Here is a 26,541-nt window from a genome sequence, read left to right on the forward strand (position 1 = left end):
TTCTTTTTCCTTTTTTCTTCCCTCCTCCCCGTCAATGTATCAGACACACAGCATGTCAGTACACGATCAGTATTTTGTGTATAGTAGTGACATCCCTAAGTAGGGGTGAGGGTTTTAGGGCAGGGGATGGACTGATATGCACCGTCATACTTAAATTTAACTTTGTCGTAAATGTCATTCGTTTTTATGGGAAGGGAAGGAGTGCAGTCATCCCACGTGACTTTCTTCCTGCAAATCAAAACTTAAGTTACCAAGGGGGAATTGATCGTAAATTTGTTGGTGATTCCGGGCCATGAATGATGTACAGCCTCCCCTCCACCTCTTCCTCCACCTCTCCTCCCTCCCGTCCACCTGTTGCTTCCTGCGTGCGCCGCCAGGGGGACGTCGCGTCATAGCTGCCACCTCGCTCCACCCACACATCTCCCACACCCGTCGCATCTCCTCCACCGATACTTTTTCTAAGCTTACTCCACTACAGTATCGTTCCCTGGAGTTATGTACGGGGTTGCTTATATAGTTTAAGTTAATAGAAGTGGTTGACATTATCCATGGAATATGTGAAAAGCTTGAATACCGAAGGGACTTACTGGGACCTCGGTGGAGAAGGTCTCTGAACAAGTCTGAAACCTCGTGTGTAGTAGAGTCAGTTGGCGTGTGGCTACTGTGATGGTGGTACGTGTGTTGCGATGCCGCAGCTCATGAAAGATACCGATGGGTGTTGTCAGAAAATGGGTTCGGTAGATATGCAGGAGTTGCTCAGGAAAAAGGATGATATTATTCGTCACCTGGAGGCCAAGCTCAAGGTTCGTGATGATGAGATCGTCGAGCTTAGGTCCCAACTGGATAAGTTCCAGAGTGTTATGCCGTTTGCGACAGGAGCAGCGGCAGGCAGCACCAAGGACCGGGCCCGCAAGACCAGGGCTCAGGGCATCTCCGCAGAGCCCCAGACCCTCAAGACCATTCAGGAACTGGCCGAGCTGAGCCAGACCACGTTCCCGGAGGTCCCCAAGTCTTTAAGGTAGGGTAATGACGTGGGGCAGGCAAGCAGTGTGGGGTGGTGTGGTGGGGGGTGGTGGTGGCTGGTGTACTGCCCTCATTTCACCTTCCCACCACACCACACAACCACACCGCTGCCTACTCTCTCGTGCTACACACCCACATACGCGTACATATTTTTTTTTTTTTTTTTTTTTTTTTTACACCGCCACACCGCGACCCTCCCGCGGCACACTCATAAACATACGGTCGCACATTTTTTTTACCAGCACCACCACCACACACACACACACACACACACACACACACACACACACACACACACACACACACACACACACACACACACACACACACACACACACACACAATCTTGATCATACCTTCACCATACCACACTATGGCACACACCACACCACACCACACCGCAAATGTTCGTGAGCAGCCATACTTTTACCACATCCTGCTTCACCACACATGACCATCAACAAGCCTTCACACCACCATCTCGCCTCGCTCACGCTACACACCCACTTACGCGTACACTTCTATTTACGTACGTACGTTACACACACACACACACACACACACACACACACACACACACACACACACACACACACACACACACACACACACACACACACACACCAACTGTGCTTTCTCTGCCATCTTCAAATCATTTCTGTCGCCGTAGTTAGGATGTGATAATGCCACTTTTCCGGTGGTTGTAATTCGTTATGGCATGGTGTCCCAGTGTGTGTGTGTGTGTGTGTGTGTGTGTGTAATGCGGTTAAATAAGATAAAATGCCAACGGATTGTCACGTCACAGGCCAAGTACTCATTATGTGATGGAAAATGAGGTGATTAGCGCAGTGTTTGAGCGTAGATAATAAGGGGTCATGCTGTTTCTGATGGGTCCTTATGGTTTTGTGTCCCTGTATTCCTCCTTCAGCTCTTTACCGGGTGTGTTAGGTTCAGGTGTCAGCTGGAACGAAATTAAAAGAAGACGAAATAGATGGGAATGGATACTCATAAATCTCCCCCGTACATTATGCTTTATTTTAGCGTTTGTTATGTGGCTTCTTAATCCATCGTTGACTCATATCAGAATCGCGTAATCTGAGAGGCTTTGGAGATTTCGTATCACCACTTCCTTAGCGATTTAATCAACACATTACTCCCTACTATCCCCTTGCATGTTATTGATGCAGACTTTGTCGATGTTGGGGAAATACATGGCGTGCGAGAGAATGTTGAGTTGTTCTAGGCAAAATAAATCACTAAGGAGGCGGTGCTACCAAGCCTCCTATTCCACCTCGAATACGTCTAAGAGCACTAATGATCTCAGGTACTAATCAGCTTACCTGTCGCATTTTACACACCTCCAATTAGAATGAGAAACTGGGTAAAAATTATCATGTATATTTTTTTTCTCTTGGTAAAGGGTCTAAGACAAAAATACTCCTTACAAGCATCACAAAGTTAAAAATAAAAGCGCATTCCCTATCGTGGTGGGAAGTCGACATTGTATTAAATATAGAAAACCGCCTGTTGCAAGGCGTTTGTGAATAGGCTATTTTTAGTCGACTGTGAAACTGCAATTGTTCTTTGGAAAGTGACAGTTGCATGCTTGGGTGGGGCGTTGTATAAGCCGTCTGGTGACCCTTGTAAGTATGGCTCTGTGATTCTCGTATTTCTCCTTGATTTATATGAGGCTTTCAATTTAATGGTGTATCGTACTATCTTACACCTACTGTCTTTTATTATTTTTGTTTATATGAATGAGGCTTTAATGTCTTTTCCTGTAGATCTATCGTACTGTCTTGCACTTGCTGTCTTTTAGTTTGCTTGGGTGAGGCGTGAAAGAAATCGTTTGTTGACCCACGTACTATCTTACACCTACTGTCTTTTACATTTTCTTGATATGTATGAGGCTTTTAATGTCCTTTCTTAGAGGTATATCGTACTGTCTTGCACTTGCTGTCTTTTAGTTTGCTTGGGTGAGGCGTGAAAGAATTCGTTTGTTGACCCATGTAACTGGCTTTATAATTCCCATATGTCTCGCGTGGTATAGAAATTTTGACCATTTTTCATAGTATTGTCCTGTCTTATACCTATCTTTTGTTTATTGTGTTTATCTGTTGCTTGATTCCTTTTATAAGTCGTATAGTGAGCTGAAACAAGAGAGTAGCACTCGAATGGGATGCTAGTCGCGAAGAAGTGCTATGGACAGGATGCAGAGCCGTAGTATTGTCTTATTTTGCCAGCGAGTTACGTGAAATAAAACAACAAATGGACGAAATCTGGGTTAAGTTAAAGTAAAAAGAATACCGTATAACACCTTCTCTTCGCTGACGTCTTTTATTTTCTATTCTTCCTTCAGACGATTTTATTCAGCTTAGGAGAGACCTGGAAGTAGAAGGGTTAGATCTAGGTTCCTCTGACCCCATCTATAAAAATGTCTCCGCTGAAGATGAACAGAATCGGCCGGATGTAGCAAGAAGATGCCGAGAATTAAGTTACCAGATGAAAGGGGTTAAGGCTTGATGTGCAGAATTAATCGCCGAGGAACAGGCATTACTGAATCGACAAAACCTGCTTGATGTCCTGCAGGTTATACTTAGTGAATGCCTCTGCGGTTCTTAAGGTTTTTGTTGTCATTTGTTGAGGTGATAAAAGTCGGGGGTACATTGCTAGAGAGAGAGACAGACAGACAGAGACAGACAGACAGACAGACAGACATTGCCTTGAGGGACATTGCGTGAGAAAGGACGGACGCGTAGAACAAATGTGTGTGTGTGTGTGTGTGTGTGTGTGTGTGTGTGTGTGTGTGTGTGAGAGAGAGAGAGAGAGAGAGAGAGAGAGAGACGGGCCCAATGAAGTAGTTACCGTAGCAGTGACCTGACCTTTTACGGAGCACTGCAGTTCAACCTTATCTTAAGAGCCTACCAGTAAACCGGTGTTTCTTGATGACCACTGTGTCCTTGTACAGTCGGGGACAAAAGTTTGACTACTGTTCCACTGCGTCTACTTCTCATTTAAGGGCACATCCGTCAGTTCCCTCCCAGGCGTATCGTATCAGAGAATTGCATAAGACCTGCTGTACCCTTGCGTCAGCTGCGTCACTTTCTTCCCTGATGCATTATAGAAGAGAGAAACGCACTTAGTTTTCTGTTACTCGTGTCTACTTCACCCTTAAATCATGTTCCTCACTTCCCTCCCTGACACATCATATCCCAGAGAATCATGTATCGGCAGAGGAATATACCATGGAGGTCTCTCTCTGCTTAGCGATATTAAGTCAGCAGAGGAAAAGTGAAAGGTAAAATATTAGGCGAAGTATTGGCAGAAAAACGTAATATTTCGTTTCACACTCAGCTTGAAATGTTTAAAGCATCAGAGAAACGTAACAGAGGAGATGAAAAATTAGGCGAACTTTTCTCCCCGACTCCACACTTCCGGGGAGGAGAAATATTAGATGAGTCTCTCTCTCTCTCTCTCTCTCTCTCTCTCTCTCTCTCTCTCTCTCTCTCTCTTTGCCGCCAGTGTTCATTCCCTAGCATTTTTTTTTTTTAGTTGCTTGTCGCGCTTCCCCCCTTCCTCTCTCTCTCTCTCTCTCTCTCTCTCTCTCTCTCTCTCTCTCTCTCTCTCTCTCTGACACCATTGTTCATTCCCAAGCTTTTTTTTTTTTTTTCCCGAGGACCGTTGCTTGTCGCGCTTCCCCAGGCCCGGTCACGCACAAAAACAGCCTTAGGGGGAGGGATGTGGCTGGGACGGGAGGTATGCAACTCAGTCCTTTGAATGCACATAGACGGGGGACTTGTTTCGTGGGAAGAGGAGGAGGAGGAGGAGGAGGGGCGAGTGACTGTGTGTGTGTGTGTGTGTGTGTGTGTGTGTGTGTGTGTGTGTGATGGGATGGGAGGTCTTACTATGCCCGTTCTGTGCTGTTACATCTCTTTCATTTTGTCTTTTTATGTCAGGCGATTTTATTCGAGTTAGGAAGAAAACCTGTCAGATATATATACAGCTTTGGATTTGTCCCCTAGTAGTAGTAGTAGTAGTGGTGGTAGTAGTAGTAGTACCGGTAGGAGCAGGGGTAGTAGTATTAGTAGTCGTAGTAATAGTAGTATCTTAGTAGTCGTAATCGTAATAGTTGTGTCGTAGTAGTAGTAATCGTATTAGGTGAAATAGTAGTAGTAGTAGTAATAGTTGTTGTTGTTATTGTTGTTGTTGTTATTGTTGTTGTTGTTATTGTTGCCCCAGGTTCATTTGGATCTGAACACGGTGGATTGCAGGCTACAGTAGCCCTTCTGCAGCCCACCATCCTCGTTTCGGGGGATAGGGAGGGAGTTGAGGGATGTGTGTTCAACCGGGCAGCGAAGTGGAGCCCGGAGCGTCCTGGTGTTATCGGTGCCAGATAAATTTATTAAGCTCAGTAATGATTTTTTTTTGATTGGAGAGGTTGGATAAGCCTTCATTACGCCCCACATAGCAGGAAATAAATAATAAAATAAATGATAAAACTAACGAATAAACCCAGCCAACACGTCCTTGGGGTGAAGGGATTAATCATGAAACGAAATTAATATACTTTAGCAAATTCTAAAGGTTTGTTTATTATTATTATTTTTTTGTAGGAGAAATTATTGGTTAGCTTTTTATAACATCGGAAAATCTGTGACAATTTCTTTTTCCATAGAAGAGTCTAATGGTCGAGGTACCCCCCTTTTTTCAGTAACAGAATCTAATGCTTTGTCTCTAACTAGCTAAATCTGATCGGTTGCTTTTTCCCATAGAATCTATCGATTTATCTTTTTCCCTATAAGTAAATATAATACGTTGTCTTTTTCCCACAGGTAAATCTAGTGCTTTGTCCCCTTTCCATAGCGGAATCTAATATCCTTTCCCTTTCTTTCTCTTTTTTCCAGGTACGTGTGTGTGTGTGTGTAGAGTTGAGTGACCGCCTGCTGGATGCCATTACCCCTGCGTCACGCCACTGGGTAACGTATTATATTTGCATCGGGGCAGCGGGGTAATATTTGCAGTGGCGGGGCCCTGTATTTGCCGGGTTTGCCACTGCAGGATAGATGATGCTTGCAACAAAGGAGAATTGGAGCTTGCAACAGGGGAGATATATTTGTTCCTTTGTGCTCTCCTTACGACTGGGAGACCGATGGTGCTTGGAGACGTGCTCGAGGTTGTTGTCCCCGGTGCTCGGATCTGAACACAGGGCAAACACACCTTGGCTCCTAGTGTCTTTGGAGATTTCGTAACGCCTCTTCCTAAGTGATTTATTCCTAACTTAGGATGTCAGTGTCCTCCTATGTGTTATTGATGCTGTGTCGATATTAAGGGATATAACTAATGTGCGAAAAAAGAGTCTTCAGGTGTACCGGTAATAAGTATAATAAATCGCTAAGAGAAATGTGCAACGGGGTCACTGATACCAGCTAGAATACGGGTCCTTGAGCAGCAGCAAAGGTGATGTTGTATTCTCGGCATAGTTTTCCTGTGTACGGATCCAAGAAGTTATTGTTTTGTGGTCGAGATGCAAATGATATCTCTGACCGAAATTACTTGCCTTTGCTTTACATCGCCCCACTTTCATCCTACCACGTACAGATGTAATACAAGTACTGGGCATATATGTTACGTAGATTAAGTATACTCGTCTTGTATGTGATTCTGCCCATTTGTGAACGTATTTGATTATGTGTATGCTAGTGTAGGAGCGGGCTGTGTGTGTGTGTGTGTGTGTGTGTGTGTGTGTGTGTGTGTGTGTGTGTAAGTGAGGGAAGGAAGGGGGTCTTAGGAAACTTAAGGGTTGACCTCAGGAATCTCTGGCATGGCGCGTGACCATATGGTAGAGTTGCAACGCAGTTCTTAAGCCCCAACAACTACGCAATCCACATATTTTACACTAACAGCTACTACGCAATCCACATTTTGACCCCTTATATGCATGAAAAACTGAGACTAGTGCTTGACTCTTTCATTTGAGTGCATATAGGTATTATGTGGAGTCATATTAAAGTAGAGTAATCACTTCCATTGTCAGAGGTATGTACATTTTTTGCAGCCAACAATTTTACCTTCCAGGACGTCCACAGGTGACACTTAAATTAGGATACAAAAATAATTCACGACCACCCTTTATAATTTTCAATCCGTAAAGAGATAACAGGTAAATGAGGTGACATATAAGCAACTACTTCACCCATAACGTATAGTCCCTTAAACTGCAGGCATTGAGTCTAAGAAATCATTGTGCCTAAAATAAAGATACTTGGTGACGAGTCTCTGATAAGCTGGTGAATGTATTGGCCTCTTAAGGAAAAGTGTGTTAAGCAGAGTAGTCGTCAGATGGAAGAAGAACAAGGAGGCAGAGATGATGATAAGAAGGGAACAAGAAGGAGAAAGAGGATAAGAAGGAGGAGCAAGAGGCGAAGTAAAAGACTGAGGGTGAGGAGGAGGAGGAAAGATTGTTCTGACTAGCTAAAGGAAGGAGAGGAGGAAAGGAAGAAGAGAGAAGGGTGAAGAGAAAAAAAGAGGAAGAAAAAAAAAAAGACAGAGTAGAAGAAAGAGAAGAAGAGAGGAAGAGGTGAAAATAAAGGAATGTGGCGTGTGTCCTCAGTGTGGGACATGAGCAGACGGAGCGGTAATCTGGGTGTCTGGGAGGGGCATGGGATCTCTTGGCCTGTGTGTGTGTGTGTGTGTGTGTGTGTGTGTGTGTGTGTGTGTGTGTGTGTGTGTGTGTCTTTATGTATCCGACTTTGGGCAAAGTCTTCACAGCCTGCTCCCAAGGCCCAGTAGTCCTCCTACATACCATACACCTCTACATGTCACCACTTCGGCGCTAACACCCACCGTCCCTACTGAATACATGCTAGGGCTGTCTCATACAGGACTAGTGTATTGGTATTAGCGGGGGTATTTTTACATGTCGGCGGGTATTCTAGTAGATAAGTAAAGTCTGCTTTTATTAAATTCAAATCCTTAAGCTGTTCCCTGCCCCAGCGGGGATTTGAACCTGGGTCCGGTGGGACTGCAAGCCACCTCTCTACCGACTGAGCTACCGCCTCCCCCTTTTTGTGTGTATAGACCGGTTTATTTGTAATTGTTTGAAACTCCCTTACATTTGTGTCTTCCTGTGTTTAGAGTGTGTATGTTACTTATGTGTGTGTTTGTGTGTGTGTATGTTTGTATGTATGTCTGTGTGTGTATGTTTGTATGTATGTCTGTGAGTATTTATGTATGTAGCTTTTGTACGTGCCTTTGTAGCTGTGTGCATGTCAGTAGGAAAAATATTACGGTTATTAAATGAGCTTGTATTCATATGTATGTAGGTCATTATGTACCCTGTGTGTGTGTGTGTGTGTGTGTGTGTGTGTGTGTGTGTAGTTTATGTACCCTATTTATAGCTACATGAATGACCTTTATGTGTGTACCGGATGTATGCATATAGGCTTGTTTGTGTGTGTGTGTGTGTGTGTGTGTGTGTGTATGTGTGTGTGTGTGTGTGTGTGTGTGTGTGTAACAAAAGCGTGCAGCACCTACAAGACGCCCATGTTTATGTATCGTATGTCGTGGTGGCCCCTTTCTCCCCCTACCCTTGCCCCTCCATCTCCTGCCTCTTCTCCCCACCATCTCCTGCCTCCTCTACCCCACCATATCCTGCCTCCTCTCCCCCACCATATCCTGCCTCTTCTCCCCCACCATATCCTGCCTCTTCTCCCCACCATCTCCTGCCTCCTCTACCCCACCATATCCTGCCTCCTTTCCCCCACCATATCCTGCCTCTTCTTCCCACCATCTTCTGCCTCTTCTCCCCATCATCTCCTGCCTCCTCTCTCCACCATCTCCAGCCTCTTCTCCCCATCCATCTCCTGCCTCTTCTTCGCACCATTTCCTGCCTCCTCTCCCCCTCCTCTTGACACATCCACCAGGGAATGGGGGGGGGGAGACACGTCCACTAGGGTACATACAGCTAGACAGACACAAAGACAGACAGACAGACAGACAGACAGACAGGTTGAATGAAAAGGAGGAATATAAAAGTAACAGCATCAGTACGTAGGTAGGTAGGTACTGGAGAGAGAGAGAGAGAGAGAGAGAGAGAGAGAGAGAGAGAGAGAGAGAGCGAGCAGGTATAATAACAGCAGCATTGAGAGAGGAACACAGAGCATAAGCAAACAAAGATCCCAGTATATTAAGACCAGGATTAAGATCATATAACACAGCATCCCCGTAAAGGAGGACAGGGCAGTGGAAGAGAAGGGAGAGAGGCAGACACCCTACCCATTCTCTCTCTCTCTCTCTCACTAGCTTCACCCTTACTATCCCCCACCATCATTCCCATTCACCCACCCGCCGACCATCACCCCTCCTCTCCTTCCCCACGAAGACCCTCTCTCTCCACCCTACTATCACTCTCTCCACCCCACTAATATCCCCCATCTTCACCATCAGCTCCTTCGTCCCCCCATCATCACCCCTCTTTCCTGTCCCACCATCTTTCCTTTCCTCTCCCACCGTAACTCCTCTCCTTCCCCCACCACCATCTTCTCTCCTCCCCCTGCCTCCATCCCCCTTTCTCCTCTTCCCAAGCTCTCCCCCCGTCATGCTGTCACGTCGCCCAACTAATATGAGCAGCGGCAGGCGTCTCCGGGGATTTACGGGCTAATATTATAACTTTTCTTTCCTCCTCTGACGCGACACACACAGCTGCCGGGCGGAAGTCACTCTGTCTCACATTTTTAAAGATAAATTAACTATCCTGATAATTGCGAGTTCGTGCGTTGACAAATTGGCCAAAGTGCAGGCTATTTGTACAGTGCTTTGTTATAGTTGACGGTGATTTAGAAACCTGATTAAAGGATTGGTCATTTCCTAATAGCCTCACTAGACACTGTAATCTACTAAACAGCGGATTTTGAAGTGAATAAACGATGTGGTATGTGTGAAGGGAATCATATACTGGTTGAGTAAATTACAATAGTCCAAATCCCAGAAGTATTTTAGATTTATAGTTACAAAAGCATCACAAAATATATTCTGTCCATTGTAAGTGACAGCGTATGTAGAGTGGAGATAGAATGGCTTTTATATGCACACAGACCATATTTGCTGTACCGGTATGTAATCACTTCCATTTTCCATAAAAATATGAACGTGATGAGGTAGACAGTTTGATGTCGGTAACCCTGACGATGTAAAAGGATAACTGATTGTAAACGCAGCGAATAATAATTGATCCAGATATGAAATTCATGGAGAGAAAGTGAGGAGGGCGAGGGTGGTGTGGCTTGGATCGACCGAAGGAGGCTTTAGTTCCTCACACAATTTTTGTTAAAGGTGTGTGTGTGTGTGTGTGTGTGTGTGTGTGTGTGTGTGTGTGTGTGTGTGTGTGTGTGTGTGTGTGCAAAAAACAAACACGGCATGGTGATAGTATATACCAGGTAGTCTATTTAAATAAGATGCATTTACCTGGACACAAATCATATTCTACCGACACGTGTAAGCCTTAGTGGTCAAGCCCAGTAATACCTCCTTTTGTTGCGTGCTTGTGCTGTCCACTTAGCCTGCTTTGCATAAATTTACTTAACATCAGTAGTGGTGTTTGAGGTGCCGGGTGAGTGGGTAGGAAGGAGGAGAAGAAGAACGAGAGAGAGAGGGAGTGACCTGTTGTTGTTTTTCCTTGGTACCCATAGACGATATCATTTAACTCTCTCTCAGTTTGAAGAGGGTAAAGAAGGATTATCTCTATTCTCAAGAAGTTAATGATGGCCATATCTGTGTCGTAAGTCATCAGTGGGTCAATATCTCTCTCTTAAGCTGATTAGAATTGTCTTAAAACAGCAAAAACAACGACAAAAAGACGTCCTCGGGGTGATAGGGTTACTGTCATTGGCGACGTAACATTATTTTTAACTGGTCATGTCCTGTGTGTGTGTGTGTGTGTGTGTGTGTGTGTGTGTGTGTGTGTGTGTGTGTGTGTGTGTGTGTGTACGTTCGTGGTTATGAAGTAGCGAGGTGTGAGCGCACGTCAGCCTGGATAAACGTGCCACAAACCGGGTACCACGAAGGGGAACAATAGCTAGGGGGTCAGAGTGAAAGGCAGGGGTAGGGTGTTGCATTATTTGGCGTGGCGGAGTCGTAGTAGCGGCCGGAGAATGGTGGGCGGTGTGGGCTGGCACCTCCCTCCATTGTGGCTCACCCCAGGACGTACCCGACTCCGCCACGCCCCTCTTCCCGTCTGGAGGTTGTCTGCTGGGAAAGTCTAGGAAAGTTTTAAGATAATTTACGGTCCTGTCAGTCGAAGGTGATGGGGCTTCGTCTTATAAGATTTCTTTTTTAATCCTTTCAATCCGATGACAGTCTTCTTTATTATTTTTAAAGTTTCCATACGATTTTATTCAGCTTTGTGGATTGCTGTGGTTTTGAAAGGTTTGTTGGAGGCCATACTTATCTGTATTTTAGGTTTGACTAATTTCTCCCAGGTTATCAGGAATATTATGAATGATCCTCGGAGTGAAAGGGTTTATGTTCTGTTTTAAAGTCGTGTGATGAGAGTTTTATGGACAGTGTAAAAAAATTGACTTCTGTGGTTGTGAGTATTTAGGAATTTTACGTATCTTGTCCTGCTCATTACACACACACACACACACACACACACACACACACACACACACACACACACACACACACACACACACACACACACACACAGGCATCATCGTTTGGACTTCGTTACCTTAATCCCAGTGGAGACGAATGGCATATTTAGCAACCTACTTAAAGATGCCTGGGGCGAAAAATTCCCAGGCAGACACCAATAAAATGCAAAGTTCTGTCATTTAGCAGGGTGGGTGCAAGAAACATCACCCTCCACCCACCCTTGGAAGAGTGATGGGATGCTCACCCTAGTTAGTAGCGTAGGGGATGTTTTGTAGTTGTTTACTTTGGCATGCGTGAGGCAGGGTTAGATGGAGGGGGAGACAGGGGAAGGGGAGCCGAAAGGGAGCACTTAAAACCCTTACCCTTTAGTGACATACGAATTTCTGATTATATCTTTGGTTTCCTAGGTAATGTCTTTTTTTGTCACTGATTAGGTGAATGAATGAATGCTCTTCTTATACATCTACCGTCTTTCCTTCTCCCCCCATATATTTCCTTGTCTTCCGTCCACTCTTCTCTAACTCTCATAATTTTCCTCCCCTTTCCTGCCTCCTCCTCTGTTCCCTTTCCCTCTCACTCACATTCTCCTCCCCTCTTCATCGTATATCTTCTCCCGTCGTCCTTCCTTCATTTTTCTTTCCCTTTCCTCGAGCTGTCCATCCTGCCTCAATCCCTCAAATTTCCTCTGACCTCTCTCGTTTCACTCCCTTTATTTTCCCCTTCGTTTCTTTAAATTTTCTTTTTTTCTTATTTTTCTTCTTACAACCTCCCTTTTTTCTAATCCCACTATATTCTCTTTTCCTCTCACCCCTTCATTTTCCCCTCCTTTTCGTACAATGTTCCGTTTTAGTTCTTTCATTTATTCTTGCCTTTCTCGGTTTTCCTCTTTCACTCCTTTAAGTACCTCTCCAGTCCTCCTTCCATTAATTTCCTATGGTTCTTCCCTCGCTCTCTTCAATTTTTTCCTTTTTTCCTGCCATCTCCTGCCATTTTCCTCTCATCCCCTACTTCCCTTTGTCTTCTTTTCGTCCTCCCTTTCCTCTCACTCTTCCCTTTTTTTTTAAGCTCCTCTTTTCATGCCTTCCTCATCTCTCTTATCTCCTTCAAGCTGACTCATCTCTCTCCTCTTTTCCTCCCCTCCTCTTCTCATGCCCTCCTCCTCCTCCCTCTTATCTCCTACCAGCCGACTCATCTCTCCATTTTTCCTCCCCTCCCCGTCTTTTTACCTCCCCCGTCCCCCCGGCAAGTTGTCACACACATGTTGGCGCTCAAATCAGACGTGGATAAATGGCCCGGTTCGCCCGTGTATCTGGTTAATGTTTCTTGCTGGGGGTGGCTTGTATGCTGCTGCTCCCCTTCCTGTTGCTGATGATGATGATGCTTAGGTGGGGGAGAGATGGTGGTAGTAGGGATGAAGGTGTGGAGGTGATGATGGTGATGGTGATGAGTGTTGGTGGTGAAGTGAAGGAGGATTGTGGTGGTGGTGGTGAAGTGAAGGAGGATTGTGATGGTGGTAGTAGTGGTGCTGGTGCTGGGAGAGGGTGACGCAGGGGACGGTGTTGTTGGGGATGTGACGGGGAGATTTTGACGCTGGTGGTGATAGTGGTGGTTGTGGTGGTGGTAGTCCTTTCGAAGCGTTCCTCCTCCACTCCCAACCCATCTCCACCAGTCCACTCCTTCGAACCAAATCGGCAGGAAAATGTGAGAAGGATCACCGTACAGCATATCTAGTATTGGAAAGCTATCAAGGAAATTAAATACGAAAGGATGAAACAAGAAAATGATAATTCTCCACCCTGAGAATCCGCAGTGGTGATGTGTGTGTGTGTGTGTGTGTGTGTGTGTGTGTGTGTGTGTGTGTGTGTGTGTGTGTGTCTGTTTTGTTGTCGTTGTTGTTGTTGTTGTTGTTGTTGTTCTTGCCTCAAGCTCATCTGAAGCATGAATCGGATGGACTGCATATTGACACATCCCTTCTCTTACAGTCCACCATCTTCGTTTAGGGGGATAAAGATGGGGATTGAGCTGAGGGACGTTTGTATAGCCTGGCAGTGGAGCCATCCAGTTATATCAGTGCCTGCACTTGAAGGCGTCGCTCTATAGCATCCCCTGTGGACGTGAATGAGGGTATTCATGATGGTGTTTGTAGCAGTTGATGTGGCGCAGGACAGAATGAGGTGGAGGGGTGGGTGGGGGAGGGAAGGGGAGAGGGGTGGAAGGTGTGGGGGAGGGGGGAGGGGATGGGGAGTGGAGGACTTGAGAGGGGGTGCAAGCAATTCAGGAAGAGGCGCGGTAGGTCAGGACTTGCTGGTGTGACGTCTTTAATACCAGGTAGTTTCTCAAGGTTATATATCCTCTTTAAACGAAGAGAGTATATCGTACGGTATAAATTTGAACGGGGAAAATAAATGGATGAAACTATTTAACGTTAGTAGTGAAAGAGTGCAAAGGAAATAGAAATCCTGTACCATAATATTAATTTGAACGGGGGGAAATTTAGATCAAATAATATTATATGGAACGAATACGTAGAAAGGCTGAATAATATTAATCTAATTGGGGAACATAGCGAAAGGTACGAAAATTTTTATAGTATGCTGATAATATATATTTAAATAAAGAAAATAGTACACGACATAATAATTGTAACAGAGAAAGAATATATATAAAAATCTGATTCCTTTTATACTAATCTGAACGGGGAAAATAACGGATTAAATTATAAAAAAAGTAAATTTAAAAAATCCCTATTTAACTGGAGACGAAAAAGAAACTCATATTTTACTTGTCTTTGGGTCCTGCTATACTGATAAATTATTCTGCTGTCAGACCGCAACACACACCTTATGTTCATCTGACTGTAAACTCAGTAGACTGCAGGCTGAAGTTTTCCTTGTGCTATCTACCATCCTCCTTTAGTGGGATAGGGAAGGAGTTTGACGTCTGTACAACCGCGCAGTGAAGAAGCCCAGTTATATCAGTGCCACCACGTGAGGGCGTCAATCTCCAGCACTGGGTGAAGACAGTCGTATATACAAGCAATGTAAAGCACAGATAAAGCCTATGAGGGTTGGTAAGTGCGACCGCAGTGGACGTATAATCTTTTCGTTCCCTCCTCTCTCAGTCACCTCAGTCTTCAGGTCCATTTGTCCAGCTCACCTCTTTGGGTTCCTATCTACTCCCTATCTTGTTTGTGTACCTGCATCGCTTATTCTTCCCTGTCCATCCGCTTATTATTTTTCTGTTTTTCCATCTTCCTTGCGTCCTTCCCACTCTCCATTCTATTTTCCCGTTCCTCCATCCTTCATGCCTTCCGCCTTACATATTTGTTGTCTTCTTTTGCCTCCTTCTTATTCCCCAATTTATGTTCTTCCAGCCTCCTTCCCTCTTTGTTTTCCTGTTCTGTCTTCTTTGTCTCCTTCATATTCCCTTTTTCCTGTTATTCCATCGTCCTTCCCTTTCTTCGTTTACCCTCTGTATTTTCCATTTTATCCATCAGCCTCCCCTTCTGTTCTCCTGTTTCTTTTCTTGTTCTCCCATCTTCCATTCCTATCTCTCATTCTCTCTTTTATTTTCGTCATTTTTGATCATCCTTTCCTCCTTCCCATTTCCTCTTTTATTTTCCATAGTCTCACTCCTCTTGGGCTTTCTCGTTTATTATCCACCATGACATAACTATTATATATATTCTCCATCCATATTTAGTTATTCAGCTTATTAAACTTACCATACCTGTTTATATTCAAGAGATTCACTCCACCATGACATAACTATTTTATTCTCCTTCCTTATTTAGTTATTCAGCTTATGGAACGTACCTGTTTATAATGAAGAGATCAGTTTCCCAGTTCTGTTACATGGGTTAGTTAACTTTAAATCAAGGCAGCTCATATCTCTACTTCAGTTACCGCGACCTCAGTATTAATAACCTAGGTATCAAGTAACTTAGATATAAATAAATCTGTCTGTGTTACCCTGGCAGGTTATAATAGGCCACACTTAAAAAAAAAAAAATGAATCAGAGGAGATGAAACTGTTTACATTTTTATCACAGAAATTATTCGTATTCTTCAACCCATTCTTCCCTGTGATAGTACCCTTCCCCCACCTGTCGTTCCTTCTTGTCGTTGTCCTCCTCCTTCTTCGCACAGTTCCTCTTCATTGTCTTCATTCTCTCAGTTCCATCATTTTTGTCATTCTCTCCTCCGTTTTTCCTTCTTGGTTTCCTCCTTGCCCTCATTCTTTCCGTATCGCTTGTTTTTCTTCATTTAATTGTTTGTCTTCCGTTTGTTTATTCTTCCTAGTTCTTCTTTTTCTCACTCATTTTCTCTTTGTCGTTTCCTCTTTGTATCCTTTCATCCTTTTGCTTATTCTTCTTTGCTTCTTTCTACCCCCATTCTCTCCGTCTCATATTCTTTTTTTTCTTCTTTCCTCACTCCTCCATACCCGAGATGTGGATTATCTTCTGTTTTCTCCTTATTTTGTGTTAATTCTCTTTTGTTCTTTCCTCTCTGTGTGTTTATTATCTTTCTTTTTCTTCTTATTTTGTGTTTTCTTTCGTCATTTCATTGTGTGTTAATTTTCTCGTTTTTTCTATCATTGTGAAGTTATTGGTGAGTTTATTTTCCTGTTATGTTCCTGGCTTATCTGCTGATTTTTCCGCCTTGACTTTCTCCTACTTTCACCGATGCTTGATAAATTCTTGTTTTTCCCCTTCCATTAATGTTTTTGCTGTATGCAGAAAGGGATTTTGTGCATCAGAATTTGTGTATTTTCTCGCCACAAATTGGCCATGTGTTTTGCTGCCCTTGTTGTGGGTTCAGTATTGATTGTTTCCTTTTTACTACTTATATGAAGACCATTTTATTATTATTATTATTATTATTATTATTATTAGTAGTAGTAGTATTGTCTGACGGTTCTCTGCACCCTAGAAGAGAGCCTTCGAAGTGAGGTTGCAATTAAGAAGTCTCAGGTAACCCTTTTTCTTACGATTGTGTCCTCTATGTTATGGTTACCGCTAAGGAAATTTATGTGGTTCACGACTTTGAGGGATTTAGTAGTCTTTCTGTGTAAAGGTGTACGCTTCTGTTGGGGCAGTGCAAGATTGGATGGTGAATGGATGGTTATGTGGATGAATGGGTGGTTTTAATATGTCTTGTTCGTCCCTCCATCCATCCATCAGTCTGTCTATGTATTTATCTATCCCTATCTATCTATCTGTCTGTCTGTCTGTGTGTCTGTCCGTCTGTCTATCTATCTATCTATCTATCCATCCATCCATCCACGTTTGGGGGGGTAGCTAAATACAGGACCCATCTCCACTTCAGGGCAGTCTGAAGTGGGAACATTTCAGGCTTCTTGTCAGTAATGGCCGCCGCTATCTCCATGCCTTATCACTGGAGCAGGGGATAGAGGGAGAGGGAGAGGTCAGGGAGGAGGGAGAGGGAGAGGTCAGGGAGGAGGGAGAGGGAGAGAGCAGGGAGGAGGGAGAGGGGGTAGAGGAGAGGCTACGGTGGATGGAAGGGAGAGGGAGTGGAAAGGAAGAGGTAGGGGAATGAGAGTAGAGGGTGGGGTGGATGGGATGGAGAGGGAAGAAAAGAGGGAGGATGGAGAGGGAAGGAAGATAAGGAGAGAGAGAGAGAGAGAGAGGTGCTGATAAAATTTTGATAAGGTGTTTTTTCTGGGTGTTTCTTATCTTGTCGGAGTTATTCATAGCCTTATCAGTGGCCTCAGGATGGACAGACATAGACTGCCTGGGTCGAGTTGGTGACTGTGTGGATTGGGTGGATTAGGAGGAGGTTAAGGTGCATTGGGTGGATTAGGCGGGGGTTAAGATGCATTGGGTGGATAAGGAGGAGGTTAAGGTGCATTGCGTTGAGTAGTAGGAAGGAAGATATTGATTGTGTGGATTTGGAAGGAGGAAAAGATGGATTAAGGTGAGTATTAGGTGGATTAGGAGAGAGTATTAGTGGACTGAGTGGATTAGGAGTGAAGGAAATGCGGATTGGGTAGGTTAAGAGGGAGGATAAGGTGGAGTGGGTGGATTAGGGGCAATAAGGTTAGTTAGGATGGAGAAAGCCATGAATTTGGTGGAGTAGGAGGAAGGAAAAGATTGATTGGTTGGATCAGGAGAGATGAAAGTAGTAGGATGTAAGCAAGGATGAGGGACAGGAGGAAGGACATGAAGGGGGACATGATAAGAGAAGAACTTGTGTAGAGATTATACATTAAAAAAATCATGGCACAAATACAGGAGAACTTGTATAGCAATAATACAGTATAAGGGAAGGTATACAGTTGGACGAGGGGCGGAAATATACAACAGCACATGGGAGAGAAATATACAGCTGAATGTGAGGTGACAATATTACAGTAGGAGGTTAAGGAAGTAATATACCAGACCGAGAGATGAAAAAAAAATTATACATCAGAAAGTAAACCAGGTGGAGAAAGGTATGTTGGAAGTGAGGGTATCGCGGTAGAGATTACAGTGGATAGATTCAGACCTGCTTCAGATAGGAGAGATATCGCTTCGCCTGTCGTGTGTTTGTGTGTGTGTGTGTGTGTGTGTGTGTGTGTGTGTGTGTGTGTGTGTGTATGATAGGAGAGATGTCGCTTGATCAGTGGTGTGTTTGTATGATGGGAGGGATATCGCATGGCCTGTCATGTGTTTGTGTGTTTGTATGATGGGAGAGATTTTGCTTTGCCAGTGGTGTGTTTGTGTGACAGAAAGGCGAATTTTAAGAGAGAAACTCTGAAATGGATGTCGATTTATGTTTGGATAGTATTAGGCGGGTGTTTGCGTGTTTGTATGACCAGCCAGGTGCAAGAAAGGCGACAAATGAGAGAGAAATTCTGGACAGGTGTCAGTGTATGATGGATAATTATAGTTAGAATGATAGCAGAGATTTAGTGGACGATATGAAAGAGAGAGAGAGAGAGAGAGAGAGGTGCTAGGATTGAATGAAACTGGGCATACTATGGTGGATGTTGTGTAGGAAGATTTTTTTTTTTTAAGATGAGAATGACACACAGACACACATGGAAGGTGGAATGGAGAATGCAAGGATTCCTAAGGCGGTAGTCTCGTGCGTTTAGGAAGCTTACTTTACACCTCTTCCTTACCGGTTTATTTCTGTATCAGCTTAAATATATTCTTGTGTGTTATTCATGCAATCTATGTCGGTATTAAATAGATATAAAAAGAAAAAAATAGGAATGTTAATGATTACTTAGGAAAATAAATCACTTAGGTAGAGGTGCCAGGGAGTCTCCTTATCCTGCGAGAATACGAATCCTTGAGCAGTGAGTGTCTTCTTAGATAAGCAACTGAAGAAAGAAATTTTGTCCACCGAGGTAGTCTGAATAGCAGGGAGTGTCATATCAGATTATTATGCATTCTTATCAATCTTATCAAAGTTTATACTAAAGGAGAACTGGCGGCTTAGGTTAGGCGTAGATATCAGGTCAGAGGTTAATAATATGACTAAGAGATAAGTGTTCTGTTTGGAGATGGACATTGACGTGAAATGTATATGATATGAGAGTAATGGTATGGAAATGGGGGAAGTGAGGTGTTTAGATGGGTAGCATAATGTGAACAAAAGTGTAAACATGAACTGTGACGTGAGACGATATGATATGAGCAAGGTGAAAGGTGGGGGGGATGGTTATGTAATTAGGAAATATTGAGCATAGGTGTGGCCGTGGATAGTAAATTAGTAAAACGGTACAGTAAAGGAGAAAGTGGTACAGTAAAGGAGAAAATGGTACAGTAAAGAAGCGGAAAATGGTACAGTAAAGGAGTTAATGGTACAGTAAAGGAGTTAATGGTACAGTTAAGGAGAAAATGGTACAGTAAAGGAGTTAATGGTACAGTTAAGGAGAAAATGGTACAGTAAAGGAGTTAATGGTACAGTTAAGGAGAAAATGGTGCAGTTAAGGAGAGAATGGTACAGTAAAGAAAGAGAAAGTGGTACAGTAAGAAGCATGTAGTACAGTAAAGTAGGAAAATTGCAGAAGTCACAGAGAGCAGTGGCAAGAGACAAAAATTATTATACGCAACCAAAGTTAATTCTGTTCTACTTAACAGTGTACAAGTTTCGACCCCGACGCATAGCAGGGAAACTTGACCCATGCTTGCGAAACCCAAGTCTAGGGTGAGGGCAGGAACAATAAGAAACCTGAGAGGAGCATGTGGAGTGATATAGATGTAAGAATGAACACTTGGGAGTGGAATGTGGAGTGCATGTGGATGTGGCTGTGGACGTAAAAGATAAGAGCCTTGAGGTGCTTAATCTTATAGAACAGGTGAGAGACTGACTAGGAGAATTTATGAGCGACAGGTGGCCAGGTTAAGTGGTAGGCCGAGAATCAGGTAGAAGGACAAGGTAGTGAAATGTAGGATATGGTGGAACTTCGTGGGAGGGATTGGTTGTGAAGGGATCAGAATGCCTGGAGGTCTTGTGATTAGGAAAGTCATTACAGTTCATTACAGGATGCAGTAATAAGGCAGAGTATAGATAGATAGATAGATAGATGGTTGGACAGATATAGATAGATAAATAGACTGGTAGATAATGGTAAGATAAGGAGGTCTTGACAAGTGCTAAGGCAGGCAACGATAAGATATACCATGATGCAAACTAATTACGTAGGAACTTGCGACGTAAGGTGCAGAGAAACGAGGCTGTGTTTGGCAGATGCAGGATAATAATTAACTTAGTGCGATGTTGGAAAGACAGATATGAAGCAAGGTCATGAATATTTTTTTCGTGGGTTGACACACACACACACACACACACACACACACACACACACACACACACACACACACACACACACACACACACACACACACACACACACACACACACACACACACACACACACACACACATTCAGTCATTTAATGAAGAGACAAATGGAGGAAGACTGAAAGGGTGGGTGAGCAGCAAGAAGGAGAAGGATCAAGAGAGAGAGAGAAAGAGAGAGAGGGAGGGGAGGGGAGGGAACAGTCAATAAAAACTAAATATTGGGGTAGGCTTAATTTGACCTAATGGTGAGATTAATTACCTTTCTGTGACCCCTCCTTCCTCTGACCTCATCCCGGCCTCTTATAAAACATATTGTACCCGTGAATTAAGTGTAATGGGGAGCTGGTGAGATGATTTGTGCTTTTATGCATGTGTGGAGTGCCATGTTAACAGTATTTATCAAGCTTAGAATTTAGCCAGACTTTACAGCCTGTGTATGAGAAGTTTTTCAGTGTAGCAGTGCTGATGTATTGACAGGAAATGATAGTGACAACAGAAAGAAGATTATACTGACAGCAGAAAACTAATGATAGTGACAGCAGAGAGAACAGATGATAGTGACAGCAGAGAAAAAATGACAGTGGCAGCAGAGAGAAAAAAAAATGACAGTGACAACAGAGAGAGAGAGAACAAATGACAGTGACAGCAGAGAGAACAGATGATGGTGACAAGAGAGAGAGAACAAATGATAATGACAGCAGAGAGAACACAGTCACAGTAGTTCCCCTAATCTTGTGCCTGTCTGCTTAAGTGTCCTGTCTGATAACCCCCCCCCCCTCCAGACCGACAGCACCTCCCCTGGACTGATATGATAGCATTGACAAACATATTATTTTTTATAGTAAAGGTGTTTATGATCAGGAGTTGTTAAATGCTGTGAGGGTGAGAGAAGTACAAGTTCACCTGAGATTAGTAAATGAGGAGAGAAGATAGAGGAGCACAGGAAAAAGGGAGAGGAGAGGAAAGGAAAGGTGTAAAGAAAGCAAGGGAATAGACGAGAAGAGAAAGAAAGGAGAAAGAAGAGGACAATTAAGAGGAATTGTATGAAGGAGGTTATGGGGACAGATCCGGCACATTCCTAAGTGATATAATACGAACCCTTTTACCTGCAGTGGTCACGCACAGGTGTTTAATTCATGAAAATTCCAGACAATGTACTTTACGTGAGTTCAATTTTTGCTATTTAGGTTAACTCTTTCGCCGTTACGAGCACTCTAGATTACTGTATTTTACCAGAGCAGACTCGAAACGATTTTATTCAGCTGAAAGAATTACAGCGAACAGAGGGTTAAGCTTTTATTGGCTCATGAAAGTTTCAGCTTTGATTTCGATTTTCCATTTATCTTTTCTTCGACTTTTATTTTGTTTGGGCGCGGGCTTGTGTGTCTTAATTTCAGCCGAATTAAATCGTCTGGCGTGAGTTGAGAAAGGAGGAGATGAAAGGAGAATATAGGACAAAGATAAGTGAGGAAGAGAAGGACGAAGAAAAGAGAAATGGATAGAGGAGAAGAGACTGTGCAACCAAGATAATGAGTAAAAAAAAAGGAATTGAGAGAGCAAGGGAGACGGAGGATGCATGTTAAAGAGTTCAGTCTCAAGGCCATTACAGAGACTTGTTGCCATCCTTACTTTCACAGCCTACACACACACTCCTCACTCCCTTGTTCTCTTATATTACTACAAAACACTGCCCATGTTGTCCTCTTTTCTCTGTCTTATTCTTACTGCCTCAGGACTTTTTTTTCTTCAGATTTTGGGAAACTTCGTACTCGCTCAAAAACGTACTCGCTCAAAAATTTTCTCACTCCACACTTCTCGCTTCTCAGCCGCTCCTATTAATGCCTTTTTTATAATTTTATTCCTCAATTCGGTTCAGGAAAATATCTCAGACTGAAATGATTAATGAAGACAATCCATCCCTTTGCAAAATCCCCTCCAAACGTAAATGTTTTTGTCTGGAGATAAGAATTAACGTCATCGGGGCGTAGAATAATTCCCCCTAGGGTCCCCTTTTCCTGCTCTGCTTCACACGTTCGATCGTCATCATTCATTAAGCAAGCATACCTTCGCAGGTGACCCCATTTTACCTCCCACACTCAGTCTGATTGAACACACACACACACACACACACACACACACACACACACACACACACACACACACACACACACACACACACACACACACACACACAGATGCCCATATGTAAAGCCTTTCAAGTGTACTGGGAACATGAGACACACACACAGAAGCTCATATGTAAACCTGTTCGAGTATACAGTGGGCCTCAGACGCACACACACCCACACGCACATATGTAAATCCATGCCGGCGTACAGAAGGCTTGAGTCGCACACACAGGCACTCACATGTAGACCCTTGGATGCGTACATGGATCGTGAGACGCACACACGGTTGCTGGGTTGCTCATTAACATTCATCCATAAAAAAGGTCATAAAGTTGTTTTATAAAGACCTAGACTGACGCTTGCATGGCCAGGCACACACGCACTTCACCCCCTTTCTCTCTCTCTCTCTCTCTCTCTCTCTCTCTCTCTCTCATTTTTCGTGACAACATATGATGTGGTGGTGAGTGTGGTTATGAAATGCCTGGTCAAACAGATAGCCCTTATCACAAGACCTCCCCGCTGCATTCCAAAGCCACACCCATCACTGTTATCTCAGCGGTTACCGTGTGTGTGTGTGTGTGTGTGTGTGTGTGTGTGAGAGAGAGAGAGAGAGAGAGAGAGAGAATTCAGCTCGTGTTTATATTTTTTCATTCGTGTGGATCACAAGAATAAAACGTAGGCTCTGTGATATGTAATGCTCCCCTTAAGAGATTTTTTAGTCAATACACATATCAAAAACGAAAAAAAAAAAAAAAACAGGAGATCGTGACGTAAGCTCATTATCAACTTTAATCACGTCCAGGAGACTTTGATTGTCAGATTTGAAGGTTTAAGTCAGTGGTGAATATCAGTGTGTAATAAGTTGCGTATATTCAGTTTAGTCTTAGTATAGAGAACAATTTAGAGTGGTTATGAAAATCCCCTTCACTAGATTACTGTTCTATACTCCACACTACTTTGGTAAACAATAACCTCAAAGTTCATTTTAATTTCCTTTGCATCTCTCCTTCTGATAACTACTGTAGTATGACTTCTTTCCAAGGCCTTTTAATTTCTTGACCTTACTTTCTATCGTTCTTTACTATTCTCCTCAATACGTTCTGTCTAATCTCTGACATCTCTCCTGCTGGTAACGTGTATCTATATGCCTCCTTTCCAGCGCCTCTTATTCTCCCCTACGGTCGTTCTGATCTCACCCCCATCTCTCCTGATAGCGTGTACACCTCCTTGCCAACGCCCTTCCATCTCCCAAGCATGCTCTGTATCGTTCTTTTATGACTTGAGCCACGCCTTGCAATATTCCCCCTCCCATTCTTGCACTGTAGATTTCCATTCCCTTAGCTACACCCACCTCCACCCTTCCCTCTGCATGATACACTCCTTAGGATGTAATAGCAACGCCCGAAGACCACTCCTAGTCATTTCCTCTCTCACTCACAGCTACTCCGCCCTCTTTACCTCATTTGCCACACCCCTCTCTTTTCTCCTGTCTAGATACGCCCCCTCTCTCTTATCTCTTAATAGGCACCCTCCCTTTAATTCTCGAGCTACCGTACTCCTTTCTCATGTTTATTCATATTCCTCTCCCTTCTTTTGTCCAACCTCATTTATCTCTTCTGATTTCTTACACCCCGCTTCCTTTTCTCCTCTCCTACTACGACCTTCTCCTTTCTCCTGTCAGACCATGCCTCTCTTCTCCTCAGTTTTCTCATGCTAGACAGGCCCCTTCGTTTCCCCCGCCAAATCTTGCCCCAATCTTTTTTCTTCTTTTTTTCTCTTGTTGTGCCACTTTTTTCTTCCTGATTTGCCATTCTTTTTCTCCTGTTGTGCCACTCTTTCTCCTGTTGTCCCACCTTTTCTCCAGTTGCTCCACTCTTTTTCTTCTGTTGTGGCACTCATTTTCTGCCGTTGTTCCACTCTTTCCCCAATTGTGTGACTCCTTCACTTTCTTCTCCTGCTGTCCCAATCTTTTTCTCCTATTTTGCCATTTTTTTCTCCTGTTGTGCCACTTTTTCTCCTGTTGTACCACTCTTTGCCTCTCCACACCCTTTCCGATTCCTTCTCGGTGCACAACACTCCATAATCCCCCTTCCCTCCCTCTCAGCCATCCCCTGGACATTTCCTTTCCCTGTCACGCCCTCTCATTTCCCCCTTCCTCCATCTCATCTCCACCCAGTCATATCCTGTAGCCATTCTAGGAAACCACACCAATCATTCCCTGCCGTACATGTCGCTGGGACCTTTTTGTAGTGTTCCCTCGAGTTCCGCTCTCTCTGAAATATTTCTTGTTACTGGTAATACTTTTATTTCCAAGAAGTTTTGTGTTTATTTCGTAGTGTCTCCTATAAAAGTGCAGCCGGTTGTGTGTGTGTGTGTGTGTGTGTAACCGTATACATAAATTGCTGTCATACTGATCGAAATATGAAATCTTTTTGATGGAAAACTGGCTTGGACTGAACATTTCTCCTCTGCGTAATAATGGTAAATTGTGGGAAAGTATTTGGCATTGTAAGATTGGATAAGTTTCAAGGAGGAAAGTAACTCCTCTATACGTGTTTTCTCGAGGCTGTGGAAGAGAGGAGGAGGAAGAGAGAATAGGGGTGTGAGAAGAGGAGGAAAGAGAGGAGAAAGAACAGGGATATGAGAGGAGAGGAAGGAAGAGAAGAGGAATCAGAGGAGAAAAAATAGGAGTGTGGGAAGAAGAAGGAAGAGAGGAGAAGCAATAAGGATGTGAGAAGAGAGGAAGAAGAAGTTGTAGGACGGAAATTTGGATGAAGAGGAAAGGGAAAAATATGCACATATGTGTGTGTGTGTTTGAGAGAGAGAGAGAGAGAGTCAAAGAAAAGTGAGAAAAAAAGAGAGCTAGAAAATTACAAGGAAGAAAAGTTATACCAAAAAGGAAGTGGATATGAATGATGGATATGTAGTGAGATGGAGGATCTGTCATTGACAAGGTTGTTGATGATGATGATGATGTGGTGAGCTGTGATGCAGGGTGATGATGGTGACTGTGGTGGATGCGGATGGTGTGGCATTGGAGGTGGCGTGGATGGATGGTGATGGTGATGGGTGATGATACGGTAGAGGAGGTGATGAAATATGATGATGATGATGGTGATGAGTGGGTGGTGCCGGACGCGTTCAGTTTTCTTTTCTGGTTTCTCTCAGACAGTCCTACATAGCAGTTTATTCTCTGCTTCCTGTCCATCTTTCTCCATCTCTTGTTTTTCAGCGTTTCTCCCTCTTTCTCCTGTCCATCGTCTCTCTTTTTCCCATTATTTTGCTCTCCACTGTCCGTCATTTCTCCCTCTCTCCTATATGTCATTTCTTCCCTCTCTTATTCATCATGTCCCCCTCTCCCTCCTTTCCATCAATCTCTCTCTCTCTCTCTCTCTCTCTCTCTCTCTCTCTCTCTCTCTCTCTCTCTCTCTCTCTCTCTCTCTCACATATTTCTCCTTTATACCGTCATCTTCCCCGTCCTCGTCATAGTAACCATTTTCATACCCCTCTCTTCCAGCTCATTACTTTCTTAGATAATTACCGTTTACCTTCTTCACAACAGCTCCCAACTACACATTTCATCTTCATAACCTTACATTTCGCGACTATCCCACTTCACATTTCGCGACTCTCCCACTTCCCAAGATTCCCGTTCATTCCCGTCACTCCATTTGTGTAGCAGCCATCCCCATCTTACACCCACTGATACCTTCCCCCCTTCGGAACTCCTTTTCCCCTTCATACCCTCCATTTACCTCCTACTCCAGGTTCATAATTCTGCTTTCACTCCATTCAATCACCATTCGTCATCCCCATCCAGAACAGAATTACTTATCCCCTTCCAGTCATCTTCCACACGCACCCCCTGTCCAAAATCTTCCTCCCCCTTCGTCCTTCCAGTCGCGTCTTCCTCTTCCTCC

The 26,541-nt window shown here is 43.7% G+C and overlaps 1 protein-coding gene across 3 annotated transcripts in view; it reads left to right on the top strand.

The window, feature by feature from the left end:
• Window positions 1–26,541, top strand: part of for (cGMP-dependent protein kinase for) — an 884,581-nt gene that overhangs the window by 167,837 nt on the left and 690,203 nt on the right. For 2 of the 3 annotated variants that reach the window (XM_080277753.1, XM_080277755.1), the window contains exon 1: window positions 668–1,018. The exons of the other annotated variant lie outside the window; for it this stretch is intronic. In XM_080277753.1, the coding sequence (XP_080133879.1) occupies window positions 687–1,018 (332 nt within the window). In that variant the 5' untranslated portion in view covers window positions 668–686. Of the gene's footprint in view, window positions 1–667; window positions 1,019–26,541 lie in introns of those variants that run through there. 3 annotated transcript variants of the gene reach the window in all.

The sequence above is a fragment of the Coenobita brevimanus genome, chromosome 71, assembly GCF_032717465.1.
Source record: "Coenobita brevimanus isolate Jiangsu-jjx chromosome 71, ASM3271746v2, whole genome shotgun sequence".
In the NCBI taxonomy this organism is placed as follows: Eukaryota; Metazoa; Arthropoda; class Malacostraca; order Decapoda; family Coenobitidae; genus Coenobita; species Coenobita brevimanus.